The 19,551-nt window shown below is 39.8% G+C and overlaps 2 protein-coding genes across 4 annotated transcripts in view; one reads left to right on the forward strand and one right to left on the reverse strand.

Moving 5' to 3' along the window:
• LOC126426799 (uncharacterized) overlaps positions 1-19,551 on the forward strand; it is a 388,288-nt gene that overhangs the window by 175,309 nt on the left and 193,428 nt on the right. The window lies entirely within an intron of this gene.
• The window catches only part of LOC126426797 (peroxisomal carnitine O-octanoyltransferase), a 243,936-nt gene that overhangs the window by 162,550 nt on the left and 61,835 nt on the right, over positions 1-19,551 (reverse strand). For all 3 annotated transcript variants that reach the window (XM_050088798.1, XM_050088796.1, XM_050088797.1), the window contains exon 5: positions 2,558-2,741. In XM_050088798.1, the coding sequence (XP_049944755.1) occupies positions 2,558-2,741 (184 nt within the window). The remainder of the gene's footprint in view (positions 1-2,557; positions 2,742-19,551) is intronic.

Below are 19,551 nucleotides of genomic sequence, written 5' to 3' on the forward strand. Positions count from 1 at the left end.
CTGCTAAGGTTTTAGAATTCTTGTGGTAGCTTATTGAAAATGGATGCAGCAGTATACTGCACACCTTTATGCATAAGAGTTAAGGAAGTCCAATCCAAATGCAGGTTGGATTTCTGTCGAGTAGTAACCGAGTGAAATCTGCTTATTCTTGGGAATAAGCTGATATTGTTAACAAGAAATGTCAATAAGGAATACATTTACTGAGAGGGCAACATCAAAATACCCAGACTCGTGAACAGGGATCAACAAGAGGTTCGTGAACTTACACCACTTACTGCCTGAACCGCCCTTTTCTGAGGCAAAAATATCCTTTTAGAATGGGAAGATTTACCCAAAATATAATACAACATAAGTGAATGAAAATAAACAAAGTAGACTGATTTTCATGTCGAATGATCACTTACTTCGGATACTGTTCGAATAGTAAAAATGGAAGCATTAAGTCTTTGAACAAGAGCCTGAACATGAGCTTTCCAAGACAATTTACTATCTATCTGAACACCTAGCAATTGGAACTGTTCAGTATCAGTAATCACATGCCCATTCTGTGAAAGTAAAACATCAACTTTTATTGAATTTTGTGTCAGAAACTGTAAAAACTGAGTCTTACTGTAATTTAGTGGTAGTTTATTTTGTACAAGCCATGGACTTATGTCACGAATTGCAGTATTTGAAACAGAGCCAATGTTGCACAGAACATCGTTTACTACGAACCTAGTCTCAGCAGCAAACAGAAAAATTTCAGAATTACCCCTAATACTAGAGGGCATATCATTTACGAGGGCATTTCGAAACGTAAAGACACAATGGCTCACAGTCCTTAAATAGAACATTTATTTAGAAAATGTCAGTTACATTTTAACTGGATTATTTGTTATTTTTCGACATAATCACCCTCGTCATCCAAACATTTGTTAAGTCGGTGCACAAGCTTTTGTATCCAACAGTCATAGAAGGTTGCTGCCTGTTGTCGGAACCACATTTCAACTTCATCTTTGATCTCTTCATCGTCGTGGAATGATTTTCCACCAAGATGTGACTTCAGGTAATCGAAGACATGGAAGTCGGTGGGCGCAAGGTCCGGGCTGTATGGCGGATGGTCCAATATGTCCCGTTTGAATTGTTCGAGTAGTGCTTTGGTTACGAGCGCTGTGTGAGACCGAGAATTGTCACGAAGCAATCGGACTCCACTTGTCAGCATTCCCCTGCATCTGTTTTGAATTGCCCTTCGAAGACGTTTCAAAGTCTGGCAATATGCAACAGCATTAATTGTTATTCCAGGAGGCATAAATTCCAACAGAAGAATGCCTTGTCTGTACCAAAAAACAGAAGCCATGATTTTCTTCGCTAAAGTTGACGTTCTGCATTTCTCGACTTTTGTTGAATTCAAATGGTGCCATTGCATTGATTGCTGCTTGGATTCAGGTGTACGGTGATAAACCCACGTCTCGTCACCTGTCACAATGTGATCAAGGAACTCATCACCTGCTTCAGCAGAGCGTTTGAGGAAGTCGAGTGCAAAGCCCATCCTTTTCTTTTTGTGTTCTTCCGTTAACAGAAGACTAGAAGAAGGGACCGGTTGGTAGGACATGTTCTGAGGCATCAAGGGATCACCAATTTAGCATTGGAGGGCAGCGTGGAGGCTAAACATCATAGAGGGAGACCAAGAGATGAATACACTAAGCAGATTCAGAAGGATGTAGGCTGCAGTAAGTACTGGGAGATGAAGAAGCTTGCACAAGATAGAGTAGCATGGAGAGCTGCATCAAACCAGTCTCAGGACTGAAGACCACAACAACAACAACAACAACAACAACCGTTAACAATTTCGGAACCCAGCGTGTGCACAATTTACTGTGCTCTAACTTGACAGTCACAACGTCATAAAGAGTTGTCACTGACACGTCCTGTATGATCTGATGCAATTCTTTCAATGTGAGACGTCTATTTGCACGAATTGCTTCCTCCGTTCTCCGAAGAAGGGCATCAGAGATCACAGATGGCCGACCTGTTCTTTGTTCGTCATGAACACCGGTCCTACCTTCAGAGAAATGTCGACACCTTTTCATTACATTTTGTCGATGCATAATGTTCCCATAAACAAAAACAATTTCTTTGTGAATGTCCGCTGGTCACTGACCTTTTGCACGAAGAAAACTTATGACGGACAGCACTTCGCATTTGGTGGGATTCTGAATCGGCGCAGCCATTTTAAACATGACCTACTCCAACCGGAAGCAACGTTCAATGGCCGAACGACCGCGAGGAGAAAGCTAACGGTTCAAGGTTAACACCAGTGTTGCCAACTTGCTCGCCAAAACTCTTCTGTTCCTCTGGCGTATGGTGCATCTTTACTTTTCGAAATACCCTCGTATATAAATAGGGAACAAGAGTGGTCCCAATACTGATCTCTGGGGCACCCTTCTTTTGACTGTACCCAACTCATTTTTATTTTAATTCAAAACGGGATGAACAGGAAAGAACGAATAAATGACAAATGAACAAATGAAATGCAAGAGCCAGGAGAGAGACTGTTTCTAGCAGAGCAGTGACTCACTCGTGCGGAAGTGGGAGTCGAGGCGGTCGGCGCCCGGCTGCGGGACGCGGGCGCAGTTGAAGAGACGGCGGAACTGCCGCATGCTGAACGTGGTGCGGCCGTCAGCGGACCGCGTCGGCAGCAGCTGCTCCTCCCGCAGCAGCTGCCACAGCCGCGTCATGTGGTACGCGTACAGCGACGCGTGCTGTGGACACAACCCAGTCACTTCCCTGTCACCTCTGTTATGTGCCCCAATTCTGGGCATCAATATGCTGTGTCTGCAATTCTGACTTAATAAAATGCACGCTGCAGAAACTGCTATTAGAATGCTTCAGTTGTATGTGAAAATTACTGAACTATCAGTATAATAAGTCACAGTTGCAAAATACTAACGCGAATTCTTTACAGATGAATGGAAAAACTGGTAGAAGCTGACCTCAGGGAAGATCAGCTTGGATTCCGTAGAAATATTGGAACACGTGAGGCAATACTGACCTTACGACTTATCTTAGAAGCTAGATTAAGGAAAGGCAAACCTACATTTCTAGCATTTTCAGACTTAGAGAAAGCTTTTGACAATGTTGACTGGGATACTCTCTTTCAAATTCTGAAGGTGGCAGGGGTAAAATACAGGGGGCGAAAGGTTATTTACAATTTGTACAGAAACCAGGTGGCAGTTATAAGAGTCGAGGGACATGAAAGGGAAGCATTGGTCGGGAAGGGAGTGAGACAGGGTTGTAGCCTATCCCCGATGTTATTCAATCTGTATATTGAGCAAGCAGTAAAGGAAACAAAAGAAAAATTCGGAGTAGGTATTAAAATCCATGGAGAAGAAATAAAAACTTTGAGGTTCGCCAATGACATTGTAATTCCGTCAGAGACAGCAAAGGACCTGGAAGAGCAGTTGAACAGAATGGACAGTGTCTTGAAAGGAGGGTATAAGATGAACATCAACAAAAACAAAACAAGGATAATGGAACGTAGTCGAATTAAGTCGGGTGATGCTGAGGCAATTAGATTAGGAAATGAGACACTTAAAGCACTAAAGGAGTTTTGCTATTTGGGGAGCAAAATAACGGATGATGGTCCAAGTAGAGAGGATATAAAATGTAGACTGGCAATGGCAAGGAAAGCATTTCTGAAGAAGAGATATTTCTTAACATCAACTATAGTGTTAGGAAGTCGTTTCTGAAAGTATTTGTATGGAATGTAGCCATGTATGGAAGTGAAACGTGGACGATAAACAGTTTGGACAAGAAGAGAATAGAAGCTTTCGAAATGTGGTGCTACAGAAGAATGCTGAAGATTAGGTGGGTAGACCACATAACTAATGAGTAGGTATTGAATAGAATTGGGGAGAAGAGGAGTTTGTGGCACAACTTGACAAGAAGAAGGGACCGGTTGGCACATGTTCTGAGGCATCAAGGGATCACAAATTTAGCATAGGAGGGGTAAAAATAGCAGAGGGAGACCAAGATATGAATACACTAAGTAGATTAAGAAGGATGTGCGTTGTAGTAGATATTGGGAGATGAAGAATCTTGCACAGGATAGGGTAGCATGGAGAGCTGCATCAAAACCAGTCTCAGGACTGAAGACCACAACAACAACAAGTTGTATGGGGGCCACTGGATATAGTATTTAAAGGATTAAATAAGGATATTACTTGTTTCCACTATTGTTTAATTTCAACACATAAAATGCAGTAAAGAAACTATTCCATATTCCTAGATGTCCAAAAAGCATTTGAAATGGTACCCCACTGCAGACTGAAAAAAAAGAAGATATAAGTAAACAGAGTAGGTTCTGTGCTGGTGTAAGCTGTAGCCAGCACACTGGTGGCAAAGATGCAGTGCGGAGATTGATTGTAGGCACTGGATAGAGTGTGCCTATCGTGAGAGAGCCCAGACACACCGACATGCAATATACCGCCAATGCTCTCTCAACAGCAAGTATTTCCTTTTTTTTTCTGTGGTTATCAAGCAGACAATGAAGTTTGATCAGAAAAGCTTCAGTTGTAAGTAGAAACTACTGTGACATTTACATCCCTTAGCTCGATACAGCAGCCTGCAAATACACACTCTTCATTCTAATGGTTAAAATCATTTCTAATGTAATATTTTATATCAGAATGAGTAAGTGTGCAAGACCCTCAGTGATTTCTCTCGTCTACAAAATGTGTTGTGTACTTCCGAAAGTTCAGTTTCGTGAAGAATTTTAATATTATCAAATGGAAGCCAACGTTCATTGAGGCAAATACCTTAGATTTTTTGCTTTCAGAAAGAATAACTTGTAATTTGTCAGATTTATGACTTTTGTATGAAAAGTCACCACTCAGACAACTTACATTCAAGAGCGTTATGTGGGGACATTTTTTCTTATTTATGGTGCCAAGTATACTCTTTCTTGGCTACCATTTTGGTCTTGCTTCCACTGACTGGAGGGCCTCACTAACTCACTCTTCAGTTTGGCTCGTGTCAGTCATTCACTCGCAGAGCGTGTCACAGGCTACGATAGTACATAGTGACCGGAACTGTGACAATAGCAAGATTACCAATATTGTCTGCAAGAGGACTATTACTGATGAGTTTGTGCCACGAACGTGGACTCTATTCAAATTAAGTAGCAGCTTCATGTAAACAAAGAACTGTATTAATCAACGTGTGCATTTGTGTTTTAGTAAGAGGATACCAGCCACCCACAACAACATCCTCTTCCTTGCGGTACAAGATTCTACAGGTTCCCAGATATGTGAGTGGCTCTAAGACTTCTCGAGTAGTAGGACCCATTAGGTTGACCTCAAAGGCAAATGTTCATCGGGATGGAAATGATCGTGTGACACTGTTGGCCAGGAGACCCCATTTGGGGGAGTTCGGCCACCGTATTGCAAGTCCTTTTCAGCTGACTCCACTTCGGCGGCTTGCAAGTCAATGGTGATGAAAATGACTAAGGACACACAACACCCAGTCCCCTGTCGGGAATCGAACCCGGGCCCCCTGCGTGGTAGGCGGTAATGCTACGGAGGCGGACTTCATCGGGACAACGGTATTGTCAGCAAGGTGTGATAGGACTGCTATTATTTTATGTATACATAAGTGATCTGGCAGACAGGGCGGGCAGCAATCTGTGCTTGTTTGCTGATGATTCTGTGGAGTAAAGCCGTCGGCACACGGACCGTGCTGTCGAACGTTAACGCTGAGCGTGCCAAGTTCAACGTGCTGCTGAACGCTCAGGAACGGTGCGACTTGTGCATACGGTTCGTGGGCCCCAACGTGGTATTCGCGATCGCAACGCACTCCAGCGGCAGTTTGAGGGATGTTTCTAGTTTGTAAATCACACAGTTTACTGAACGGGCGCGCGTAAAATTCCCACGTTAGCTCTATTAAAACGCACATTTCCTCCATCGTCCGCGAAAAGGAAGGTACCGTGTCCAATCAATAAGGACACAGGCTTATAAAAGTTCCATTACAAACGGTGCGGTACAAATTTGGAACACTTCTCCGCATAAGATAAACATTATTTCATCATTCCCACATTTTAGTAAAACTCCAAGGTCAGTCTTACTTGACCACTGTTCCTACCCAGTAGCAGAATGTTTGCAACATGTGATTTACGAAGCGCAAAACAAAAAGGAGCAAAATATCTTTATACAAGTAGGGCAACCTGTCCTTTAGATTAAGCCAATCGAACAAAGTCATCCCTCAAAAAAAGGTGAACTTGTATTTACATAACATCAAATATTATAGCATATACTTATATTAAACTAATAATAAAGTATCAGAACCTAATAAAAACACGAATATTAGGAAAAAAAAAATTGGAAGTGTTGACACGCAAACCACTGCCTCAACAAAAACTCATTACCGAAGAGAGACGCTACTCATTACGCTAAACCAACAACTCGATCCTTGTACTTAATCATATTATGCTAGCACTTACTGACAACGTTAATCGTAGATAATTATGTTACTTATTGAAATTTAATTATAACGAACTGTACCAAGAACAATGCATGTTTGGTGGATCTTCAGTGTGTCGCTGCCTTCAAATAGCCTCCTCTCATAATACGCAAGTTATAGTAATTCTTTTGACACAAATATGATGTTTCTCATTATGTTATTGGAACGAATCACACAGTTAACAGCGGGTTTTCCAGTGATTCTCAATTTGCTGGTGCTCGGAAATGGCATATATACATATAAGCTTGAAATGAATGCCAATATGGCGCCTCACAACTCTGTACTGAAGGGAGGCGGCGTGCTTGTGACGTAGGTGGCGTGGTGCCATCTCATTGGTCAACGCTCAGACGCACGCTCAGAATATCTGACATGCCAGATACTGCTCTGCACGTTCGGAAAGACTCCTGAGCGTGCTATTCCACGCTATGACGTCAGAAACTCGGCACGCTCAACGCTCAACGTTCGGATGCACGGTCCGTGTGCCGACGGCTTAAGGGAAGATGTAAAAGTTGAGTGCTTGTAGGAAGATACAAGATGACTTAGACCAAATTCCTAGTTGGTTTGATGAATTGCAGCTAGCTCTAAATGCATGTAATGAAGTTAGTTAAAATGTGAAGCAATATTTGGAGCCAGAAGCAGCTTTGTGTTACATTCCACTGCTCAGTTCAATGCTACGATACCATGGCATCAGTGAGTCAGTGGAGTGCCGAGTTGTAACACGGAGGAAAATGCTGGGTCACTGGCCAGCTGCTGCATGCCAGGGTGTCAACATCGAGTGCAGTGACAGTGAGTTCACATCTGATTATACTGAGATGCAGAACCAATGGTCAGAAATGCATATGTATTGTGTTATGGACATACACAGTGCACACTGCAAACCGTATTTACTCGAATCTAAGCCGCACTCGAATCTAAGCCGCACGCGAAAAATGAGACTCGATATAAAGGAAAAAAAAATTCCCGAATCTAAGCCGCACCAGAAATTTGAGACTCGAAATTCAAGGGGAGAGTAAAGTTTTAGGCCGCACCTCCAAATCTAAACAAAGTTGATCCATTGTAATATGAGACACAATTTAAGCTGAATGAATGACGATACGGCTACAGTAGTTTGGTTCGAGTCGTAAGCTTAGCAGTTAAGCTTTACCAAGCAGCCACTGCTATGTGTCAGGCGCTCCGTCCGTATTTATACAGGTACCCTTCCTTTTACACGTGCTTCGTCTGGTTTGAATCGATTGCTTATTTTGCTTTGATCTGATAAGTGCTGTTTTCTTTGTTATAGGTGTTTGCGTCACTCTAAGCTGAAAATGCATTACTGTACTGTGTCACGCATTGTTTGTCGCCTTCTGATAGTGCGTGTTTACGGCCTGTCGCTGCTCACGGCATGGCTTGCTTTTGTGCTCGTTACCGCCGCTCACAATTAAAAAAAAAAGAGAGAGTAATCATCTCATTAGCGAAACAATGGCAAGACGCTGCTGCTTTCTTTGATAATGATCAACAAGAACCAAATAATAGACTGCGTATGATAGAACATGTTCTGAACGAGAGTTAGGCGAAAATGTTTCTCCGTTTGAAAACCTTTGCGGCCGCTTCTTTAGTACATCAAATTCTGCACAGAAATTAGAGTCATCTTAGAATTAAAAATCTAGTCAGTTGCCTTGCTTCATTTCTGACTGTATCACTATTAGGCATAAGAATAATACGAATATAAACATGACATGATATGTATATTCTTCCGCGTTTGCTGTTGTCTCACTCTAGTTTCATAGTTTATTGGCAGGCAGGATTTAAATGAGATAGCAGCAAACACAAAATAATACATGACAAAATGTTTATATTCGTATTATTCTTTTGGTGAAGAGAATACTGCATGTGATTCACAATTCAAAAAGTTCCTATTAGCAACCATCTCTTCGCACAGGTAGGAAAAAATTCAGAAAGTAGAGTTGGCCATATTGACAAACATCCCAAACAGTCTTGCATGTCGGATTTTCGTAGTACATTGATATTCTGCTACATTCGAAGATGAACAATACGGAATTTGTATTTACTTCGTTGGATAATGTATGAAAAAGCAGTGGTCGAAACTCGGGGCGAAGAAAAAAAAGCTCGTCTTCCACCTTTTTTTTTTTTAATGACGCGGAAGTTTTGGCGCCAGTATTTATCTTTGTTACTACAAAGCATGCCTGTGTAGCGCTACATATATTCGACGGCAGAAGTTAGTTGTGGCGGCACCAACCAACATTTTTCAGAACTTCCACTTTCTTTGCACTCGATTCTAAGCTGCAGGCGGCTTTTTAGATTACAAAAACCGGAAAAAAAGTGCGGCTTAAATTCGAGTAAATACGGTAACAACAATGTAGCTCACAGCAATTGTTCAACGTGATGACCATCGGTATAAACGCAGGCATGGAAACGGCAAATGAAGATCTGCCAAACACTCTCTAAGACTGTTGGTGCCTCTCGCACTAGGAGACAGGCAGCTCGGATCCTTGCAAGCAGGCTTTCCTCCATTTCTACACGAGTCTCTTACACCGACATCTCGAAGTAACCCCAGACGTGTGAGATCCAGCAATTGTGCTGGCTGTGGGACAGGACCTCCCTTCCAATCCGAAGAAAGAAAGGGAAGGAAGGAAGATTGAGTTTAACATCTTGTCGATACCTAGGTCATTACAGACGGAGCGTAAGCTCCGATTGCGTCGAGGAGGAGGACAGAAAATGGCTGTGCCCTTTCGAAGGGACCGTCCCGGCATTTGTCTGGAGCCATTTAGGGAAATCGGGGAAAACCCTTCCAATCCGGTTATGAGCGTACGTGTTGATCAGATGCTCACTGACATTAACATTGAAGGGGACTGGTGCATCGTAGTGTTGAAACCACATTCTGTTGTGAACAACAGGTATAGCCTCCAAGAACTGTGGCAGCACATCTCACACCTCACACGAACACAGACCAGTCAAACAGGGAGGCTGCATATAAGATCCTATTGGGCGATCTTATACAATGCTCACCCAGTCTTCATTTAAATAAGTGGGGATCCAAAATTCTTGGTAAAAAATTCACTGATACGTGTCAAATTCTGAAAAATAAGGGAAACTTATTAGAAATAATGGGCAGGAAAAAAAGGGTTTGGTAACAAAAATAGCAAGACCAAAATGGTAGCCAAGAAAGAGTATGCTTGGGATCATAAATAAGAAAAAATGTCCCCACATAATGCTCGTGAATGTAAATTGACTGAGTGCTGACTTTTCATACAAAAGTCATAAATCTGACAAATTACAAATTATTCATTCTGAAAGCAAAAATATCAAAGTTATTTGCCTCAAGGAACATTGGCTTACCGTATTTACTTGAATCTAAGCCGCACTTTTTTTATGGTTTTTGTAATCCAAAAAACCACCTCTGGCTTAGAATCGAGTGCAAAGTATGCGGAAGTTCTGAAAAATGTTGGTACGTGCCACCACAACTAACTTCTGCTGTCGAATATATGTAGCACTACACATGCATGCTTTGCAGGCACAAAGATAAATACTGGCGCCGAAACCTCTGCATCAGTAAATAAATTAAAAGAAAAGGTAGAAGAATTTTAACATTATGCCATGTATTCTTTTGTGTTTGCTGCTATCTCATTTAAATCCTGTATGCCTAATAAACTACAAAACTAGAGTGAGACAACAGCAAACGCGGAAGAATATACATATCATGTCATGTTTATATTCATATTATTCTTACGCTGAATAGTGATACTAAGCTCGGCAACTGACTAGATTTTTAAATCTAAGATGACTAATTTCTGTGCAGAATGTAATGTACAAAAGAGGTGTCTTCAAAGATTTTCAGATGGAGAAAAATTTTCACTAACCTCTTGTTCAGAATATCTTCTATCATACGTAGTCTATTATTTGGTTCTTGTTGATCATTATCAAAGAAAGCAGCAGTGTAAGTAACAACAAATAGCAGTCTCTTGCCAGTGTTTCGCATATCAGACAATTACTCTCTTTTTTTTTATTGTAAGTGGCGATAGGGCGCACAAAAGCAAGCCATGCCGCGAGCGGTGGCAGGTCGTAAACACTCATATCAGAATGCGACAAACAATGCATGACACAGTACAGTAATGCATTTTCAGCTTAGAGTGATGTAAACACCTATAGCAAAGAGAACGGCACTTATCAGATCAAAGCAAAATAAGCAATCAATTCAAACCAGACGAAGTACGTGAAAAAGGAAGGGTACCCGCATAAATACGGACGGAGCGCCTGACGCATAGCAATGGCTACCTGGTAAAGCTTAACTGCTGAGCTTACGACTCGAACCAAACTACTGTAGCTGTATCTTTATCCACTCGACCTAAATTGTGTCTCATGTTACAATGGACCAACTTTGTTTCGATTTGGAGCTGCGGCCTAAAACTTTTCTCTCCCCTTGAATTTCGAGTCTCAAGTTTCAGGTGCGGCTTAGATTCGGGAAAATTCTTTTTCCATGATATTGAGTCTGTTTTTTCAAGTGCAGCTTAGATATGAGTGCAGCTTAGATTCGAGTAAATTCAATACATTTGATAATATTAAAATTCTTCATGACAATGAAATTTTTGAAGTACCCAACAGATTTTGTAGACGAGAGAAATCACTTGGAGGGTCTTGCACACTTACTCATTCTGAAATAAAGTATTACGTTAGAAATGATTTTAACCATTTGAATGAACAGTGTGTATTTGCAGGCTGCTGTATGGAGCTAAGGGACCTAAATGTCGTAGTAGTTTCTACATACAACTGAAGCTTTTCTGGTGAAATTTCATTGTCTGCTTGATAACCTCAGCAAAGAAAAAAGGAATAAGAGTTTAATAGCTGCTGACTTCAATATTAATAACACAGTTGAAAGCAATGGTGTGTCCAAATTCACTGACTTGATAAAAGACCTCAAAGCACATTTCATGCAACACGATGACCTGAAATATAATAAGAACAGATATTTTGCACCTGTTACCATAATATTTTCATAAATGATGTATTTCAAGATGTTTATAAATTTTGCATTTATTTAGGATTCTCTCACCATTCTGCACTATTCATTTAGCTACCAAAAATTAACAAAGAAATTTCATGCAACAAAAGCCATATAAAAAGGAACTTCAATTTTTTAAAAAAAGTCTTCTGTACTTAGTAGTACATTAAGAGAGGTTGAATGGTGATACAACAGTTGTATTTCACTCTGACAAATTTCAAGTAGCTTTCTTGAAATGTTTAATGAAACTTTTTGACTTAGAACAACATGCAACAAAATGACTAACAAACATCAACAGATAACTCAGGGTATAAAAATTTCTAGTGTTGCAAAGAGGTGACTCCACAATGACCTGAAATATAATAAGAACAGGCATTCTACTAGGTATATTAGAAGTTGCAAAGGCAGCAAAACAAATAGCAAACAATATGTTCACACTACAACATAAAAAGTCAGACAAATGCAGTGTGGTCCGTTCTCAAATCAGATTTAGGTATTTGAGTTAGTATTAATAAAACATCTGGGATTAAAATAGATGGTAGCCTTATTGTGAACCCACTTCAAATATCAGAGTGTTTAAATGAATTCTTCATAAATGTGGCAAAGTCAGATGCTGACAGAGTATCAGAGTAAAGTGAATGCCTTTGGACTCCACCAAGGGGCTGAGTATCTCATGGATTTTAAAAAAGTCACAATAATGGATGTGAAAAATGTTATATCATCACTAAAAAATAAAAATTTTGCTGGATAGGATGGAATACCCACTAAAGTGATTAAAACAAAGTGTGACATAATGGCACCTCCCCTAACTAAAATAATCAACTGATCTTTTGAACAGGGATGCTTTCCGGATGTTTCGAAGTATGTTGAATTTAGGTCAAGGGAAGACAACAGAAACTACTTCCCTATTTGGGTTAGATAGAGCAGCAATCACTCGTAGAATTCCGTTGCTTTAATATGACATTTATAGTCACAACGCAGATCAGATTTCGACCTGTGTCAGGTCATTATCAATGCAGTGTGGAATTGTAGTTGTTTTGCACATATTAGACAACTATGCTCAACCCCATAGTTATCCAATTTTCTCTGCTCTGAACTGGCTTACGTCATACTTGTACAACAGAAAACAAAAAGGGTAACTATTACTTCAAAAGCAGTGAATTAGCGTTCTGAATGGAGTACAGTATTACAAGGTGTGCCTCAAGGCTCCATCTTGAGGCCAATACTGTTCCTATTTTACATAAATTACTCAACCATAAATATAAATTCCCCACCAGCTCTGTTTGCAGATGATACTTCAGTTGTAAATGAAAATCACGATGCAGAAAAAGTTCTGAACTCTACTGTAAACATACCAGATACCCTAGAAAACTAGTTCCAGTTAAATAGGTATGAAACTGAACAAAGCCATATAGTACATCTCAAAACCAAACATTTGAAATGAGTGGAACTTAAAGTACAACATAACAATCAACTTATGGACGAAGTTAACAGGGTAAATTTACTAGGACTAAATGTGGACAAAAACTTGAGCTGTAACTACACAGTTCTGCATCTGAAATGCAAATACTAGCAAATTCTACTGACTTGAGTACATAAACAATAGCAAATAGTTATTTTGAATCTGTCATTAGGTATGGTATAGTTTTATGAGGATGTTCAAATAGTATATCTTGGATACTGAAACTGCAGAAGAAAATTGTATACATTTATGAAATTATACACTTCCTACACAGAAGACAAAAATCATTTGAGGAGAGTCATTTTAACCACACACATATAATATAAGAAATAAAAATAATTGTATACTATCCGCATACCAACTGAAATTAAATGCATGGACTGCACAGTATTACTGTGCCCATTAACTTGTTATACAGAGTGAGTCACCTAACATTACCGCTGGATATATTTCGTAAACCACATCAAATACTGACAAATCGATTCCACAGACCAAATGTGAGGAGAGGGGCTAGTGTAATTGGTTAATACAAACCATAAAAAAAATGCACGGAAGTATGTTTTTTAACACAAACCTACGTTTTTTTTAATGGAACCCCGTTAGCTTTGTTAGCACATCTGAACATATAAACAAATACGTAATCAGTGCCGTTTGTTGCATTTTAAAATGTTAATTACATCCAGAGATATTGTAACCTAAAGTTGACGCTTGAGTACCACTCCTCCGCTGTTCGATCGTGTGTATCGGAGAGCACCGAATTACATAGGGATCCAAAGGGAACGGTGATGGACCTTAGGTACAGAAGAGACTGGAACAGCACATTACGTCCACATGCTAACACCTTTTTATTGGTCTTTTTCACTGACGCACATGTACATTACCATGAGGGGCGAGGTACACGTACACACGTGGTTTCCGTTTTCAATTACGGAGTGGAATAGAGTGTGTCCCGACATGTCAGGCCAATAGATGTTCAATGTGGTGGCCATCATTTGCTGCACACAATTGCAATCTCTGGCGTAGTGAATGTCGTACACGCCGCAGTACATCTGGTGTAATGTCGCCGCAGGCTGCCACAATACGTTGTTTCATATCCTCTGGGGTTGTAGGCACATCACAGTACACATTCTCCTTTAATGTACCCCACAGAAAGAAGTCCAGAGGTATAAGATCAGGAGAACGGGCTGGCCAATTTATGCGTCCTCCACCTCCTATGAAACGCCCGTCGAACATCCTGTCAAGGGTCAGCCCAGTGTTAATTGCGGAATGTGCAGGTGCACCATCATGCTGATACCACATACATCGACGCATTTCCAGTGGGACATTTTCAAGCAACGTTGGCAGATCATTCTGTAGAAACACAATGTATGTTGCAGCTGTTTGGGCCCCTGCAATGAAGTGAGGACAACGTTTCAAGCATCAACTTTAGGTTACAATATCTCCGGATGTAATTAAGATTTTACAATGCAACAAACGGCACTGATTACGTATTTGTTTATATGTTCAGATGTGCTAACAAAACTAACGAGGTTCCATTTAAAAAAACGTAGGTTTGTGTTAAAAAACATACTTCCGTGCATTTTTGTATAGTTTGTATTAAAATATTACACTAGCCCCTCTCCTCACGTTCGGTCTGTGGAATCGGTTCTTCAGTATTTGATGTGGTTTACGAAATATATCCAGCGGTTAGGTGACTTCACCCTGTATACTGTCATCTCAATAAGGGGATGACAAATAACAAGTTAATAGACACAAACATATTCAGTATAAAGTTAGACATTCTAAAAACAAGGTTACAGCAGTTTCTGTGGGAGAAATGCTATTATTTAGTACAAGAATTCATACGGAATAAAATGCTCATTTGACCAATGGATAACTTCAGTGTTAGATTTTTTTTATTATATGTATATATAACTGTATTATTATTATTATTATTATTATTATTGTTGTTGTTGTTGTTGTTGTTGTTGATGATGATGATGATGTTTTTGTTGTTATGCTGTTTGCTACAATCAGCTGTTCTACATTTGCAATGAAATTTTACCACAACTTTGATGTGTCTCCTGTACCTGAATGAAATGATTTGGATATGTACATTATGAAACTAATAAACCATAATTCACTTTAGTACACCACTGAGTCACAAATTAAACTGTGTCGCCTTATCTGTGTAGCACTGCCATAAATATACTTAATCATTAGAATTGTAAGAACAAATGTCGAAGTTTTCTGCCAGTGCATAAGATTTAGACAATCACTTTGTGGCCAAATCAAGATAATCACTAGTGGTAATTTATTTGTTCATTAAAACTGCCTGCCATCCTTTCTCACAAAACTAACAGCTGTGTCACTCAATTATTGGCAGGTGACAAACTGAAGCAAATGCCAAGCCTGAAAGCTCAATGCAGATCTCAGTAATCGAGTCACAGCTCACTAACACATCACACTCCACGATGAAAATGAAATACATCTGTCATCCATCTCCTGGTGAATATTGGGATAACAGGTGTTACTATCTGACAAACTCAGCATTGCCCTGGCATCCATTTTTCAAATTTTCTGCTAGAAGCTTATAGTTACTGTATACTGAGCATGGATGATTCATGCATCCACAATGTGATTTTATTAAAGTCTTTATGGCAATGCTTCTTCGTAGCTCTATAGATGGTTATTGTTTTTGCCTTCAACTCTTTGTGCTTCACAGTTAAAAGCTGTCAAAAGTGATGCCAGGTGTCGGCAATTGGCTCAACTGTAGGAGTGTCTTACTTGCAAAGAACACATGTATTAAAACTTCATGCATGATGCGCCACTTTTTTCATACAGCTCACAAGGGAACCTCCCCATCGCACCCCCCTCAGATTTAGTTATAAGTTGGCACAGTGGATAGGCCTTGAAAAACTGAACACAGATCAATCGAGAAAACAGGAAGAAGTTGTGTGGAACTATGAAAAAAATTAGCAAAATATACAAACTGAGTAGTCCATGTGCATGATAGGCAACATCAAGGATAGTGTGAGCTCAGGAGCGCCGTGGTCCCGTGGTTAGCATGAGCAACTGCGGAACAAGAAGTCCTTGGTTCTTTCTTCCCTCAAGTGGAAAGTTTAATTTTTTATTTTCAGACAATTATCAAAGTTCAGGCACTCACACACAATCAACTTCGCTCTCCAAAATTCCAGGTCGTGTTCAGATTTGCTTGGACATATGCAGGATTTGATGGTCTACACATGGAAAAATTTGAAAACGTTAAAAACATATGTTTTGACAGGGCACAAGGAAAACTGTGTGACTGTGAAACTGTTACATTCATTTGTTGCAGTTTATGTGACAAACTCTTATGTTTTCATCACTTTTTTGGGGGTGATTATCACATCCACAAGGAAACCTAAATCAGGCAAGGTAGAAGAATCTTTTTACCCATTCACCAAGTGTGCAAGTTAGGTGGGTCGACAACATATTCGTCATGTGACGCACATGCCGTCACCAGTGTTGTATAGAATATATCAGACGTGTTTTCCTGTGGAGGAATCGGTTGACCTATGACCTTGCGATCAAATGTTTTCAGTTCCCATTGGAGAGGCACGTCCTTTCGTCTACTAATCACACGGTTTTGCGGTGCTGTCGCAAAACACAGAAGCTAAACTTATTACAGAGACGTCAATGAACGAATGGACAGATCATAACTTTGCGAAAATAAATAAAGTAAACTTTCCACTCGAGGGAAGACTTGAACCAAGGACCTCTCGTTCCGCAGCAGCTCACACTAACCACGGGACCACGACACTCCTGAGCTCACACTATCCTTGATGTTGTTATCTTGCGCATGGACTACTCAGTTTGTATATTTTGCTTAGTTCCACACAACTTCTTCCTGTTTTCTCAATTGATCTGTGTTCAGTTTTTCAAGGCCTATCCACTGTGCCAACTTATAACTAAATCTGAGGGGGGTGCAATGGGGAGGTTCCCTTGTCAGTGTTCATGGTGTCATATCTATTGAAGTATGTCTCATAGAATGACATATTTGTGTAGATACATTCAGCAGCATACGTGGATACTGTCTGTGAAACGTGTTGTGAATAGAGTTACTAGTATAGAAGCAATAAATTAAAACACCACGGACAAATGTGGTAGTCCTTTACGCAATTCGTTGTTTATCACATCTTATCTCCTGATCAATGTGTTGTAAAAAGATACAATTTTGTAGGTACATTCAGCATCATATGCGGATATTGTCTGCAAAATGTGTTGTGAATTGAGTTAGCAGTGAAGAAGTGATTAAATTTAAACATCATGCATAATGTAGCAGTTTTTCACACATCTCAGTGTTTATGACATATTACCTCCAGAATTATGTGTGGTATAGTGATACAAATTTGGTAGTGCATTTAGCTGCATACGTGAATAGTGTACCATATTTACTCGAATATAAGCCGCACTATTTTTCTAGTTTTTGTAATCCAAAAAACCACCTGCAGCTTAGAATCGACTGTAAAGTAACTGGAAGTTCTGAAAAATGTTGGTAGGTGCCACCACAACTAACTTCTGCTGTCGAATATATGTAGCGCTATACAGGCATGCTTTGCAGGGACAAAGATAAATACTGGCACCAAAACCTCTGTTTTAGTAAATAAAAGAAAAGGTAGAAGAATGTAAACATTATGCCATGTATTCTTTAGTGTTTGTTGCTATCTCATTTAAATCCTGTCTGCCTAATAAACCACGAAACAAGAGTGAGACAACAGCAAACGTGGAAGAATATACTTACCATGTCATGTTTATATTCTTATTATTCTAATGCTGAATAATGATACAGTCAGAAATGAAGCACGGCAACTGACTAGATTTTTAAGTCTAAGATGAATCTAATTTCTGTGCAGAATGTAATGTACGAAAGAGGCTTCTGCAAAGATTTTCAAACGGAGAAAAAATTTCGCTAAACTCTCGTTCAGAACATCGTCTATCATACGCAGCCTATTATTTGGTTCTTCTTGATCATTATCAAAGAAAGCAGCAGTGTAGTAACAACAAATAGCAGTCTCTTGCCATTGTTTCGATAATGAGACGATTCCTCTCTTTTTAAAATTGTAAGTGGCGGTAGTGCGCACAAAAGCAAGCCATGTCGCGAGCGGCGACAGGCCGTAAACACTCATTATCAGAATGCGACAAACAATGCATGACAGGGTACAGTAATGCATTTTCAGCTTAGAGTGACGTAAACACCTATAACAAAGAGAACGGCACTTATCAGATCAAAGTAAAATAAGCAATCGAATCAAACCAGACGAAGCACCTGAAAAAGGAAGGGTACCCTTATAAGAGCGCCTGACACATTGCGATGGCTACCTGGTAAAGCTTAACAGTTAAGATTATGACTCGAACCAAACTACCGTAGCTGTATCCATTCGACCTAAATTGTGTCTGATGTTACAATGGACCAACTTTGTTTCGATTTGGAGGTGTGGCCTAAAACTTTTCTCTCCCCTTGAATTTCGAGTCTCAAATTTCAGATGCGGCTTAGATTGGGGAAATTTGTTTTTCCTTGATTTCGAGTCTCATTTTTCAGGTGCGGCTTAGATTCAAGTGTGGCTTAGATTCGAGTAAATATGGTACACAACAATTTTTGCAAGTGAAGTAACTAGCACAGAAGTAACAAATTTGAATGTCGTGCATGATGTGGCAGTTCTTCATGCATCTCAGTATTTTATGATGTCGTATCTCCTGATCTGTGATGAGTAAATGGTTCTTACGCCACAGTGACTTTTGCCTGTCAGTAAGTGATGTGTGTACCAAGTCTGGATGAAATGGTCAAGTTGTTTAGCAGAAAACGTGGGACACACGCTATCTACGACTCTGGTCGATCGTGTTGACCTCGGGGATTGCTACCACACTTTTTGTAGAGGATCCACACATAATGGCATCTGCAGAACATATTATTGCCTGTGGTGCACAAGGTAGCAACACATCTACACCACAAACAATAAGATATTTTGCAGGTGCTGATGTTTTGTGGATCTTTTAAACAATGATGGTGCCTATTTCTGAGACCAACTTGATCATGTAGAGTGAGTGATACAGGGGCCTGGAGATGGTGTATTGTAATACCGAAACTAGTTGTGTACGAATAAAAGCTTTAAGGCTGATGGCGTTACCATTACTACAGATAAAAAATGAAATAATGTGAGTAAAGAGTATTAGTGCCAAGGAAAAATACCCTCTGTCTATGAGTTACTACGAAAGACAGCCCACAACAAAACACGTATTGACGAGAGAAGTGCCCAGCACCGGTGCTCGCCTTATAACATTATTTGCTTATGGTTCATTAAAATTTTTAGAATTCTTTTTTTGCTTTACAATTTTCACATACTGATACTATATTTGCTGTAGGTATAAAGTGTGCTATACTGGAGTTTGAAGTTCTTTGCATGGTATGTGAGTAATGTATGTAAAATTCTATACAAATTGTTTATTACATTAAATAATTTTCTGATGACATTTTGTACTTAAAAATATTTGCGTCTGTAAATTATTCATATTGATGTAAGTTTGACAACTTAAGAAATGGTCATGCGTAGGAACAATGTCAGAAATAAGTGTTATGTAA

This window comes from Schistocerca serialis, chromosome 11, assembly GCF_023864345.2.
Source record: "Schistocerca serialis cubense isolate TAMUIC-IGC-003099 chromosome 11, iqSchSeri2.2, whole genome shotgun sequence".
NCBI lineage: Eukaryota > Metazoa > Arthropoda > Insecta > Orthoptera > Acrididae > Schistocerca > Schistocerca serialis.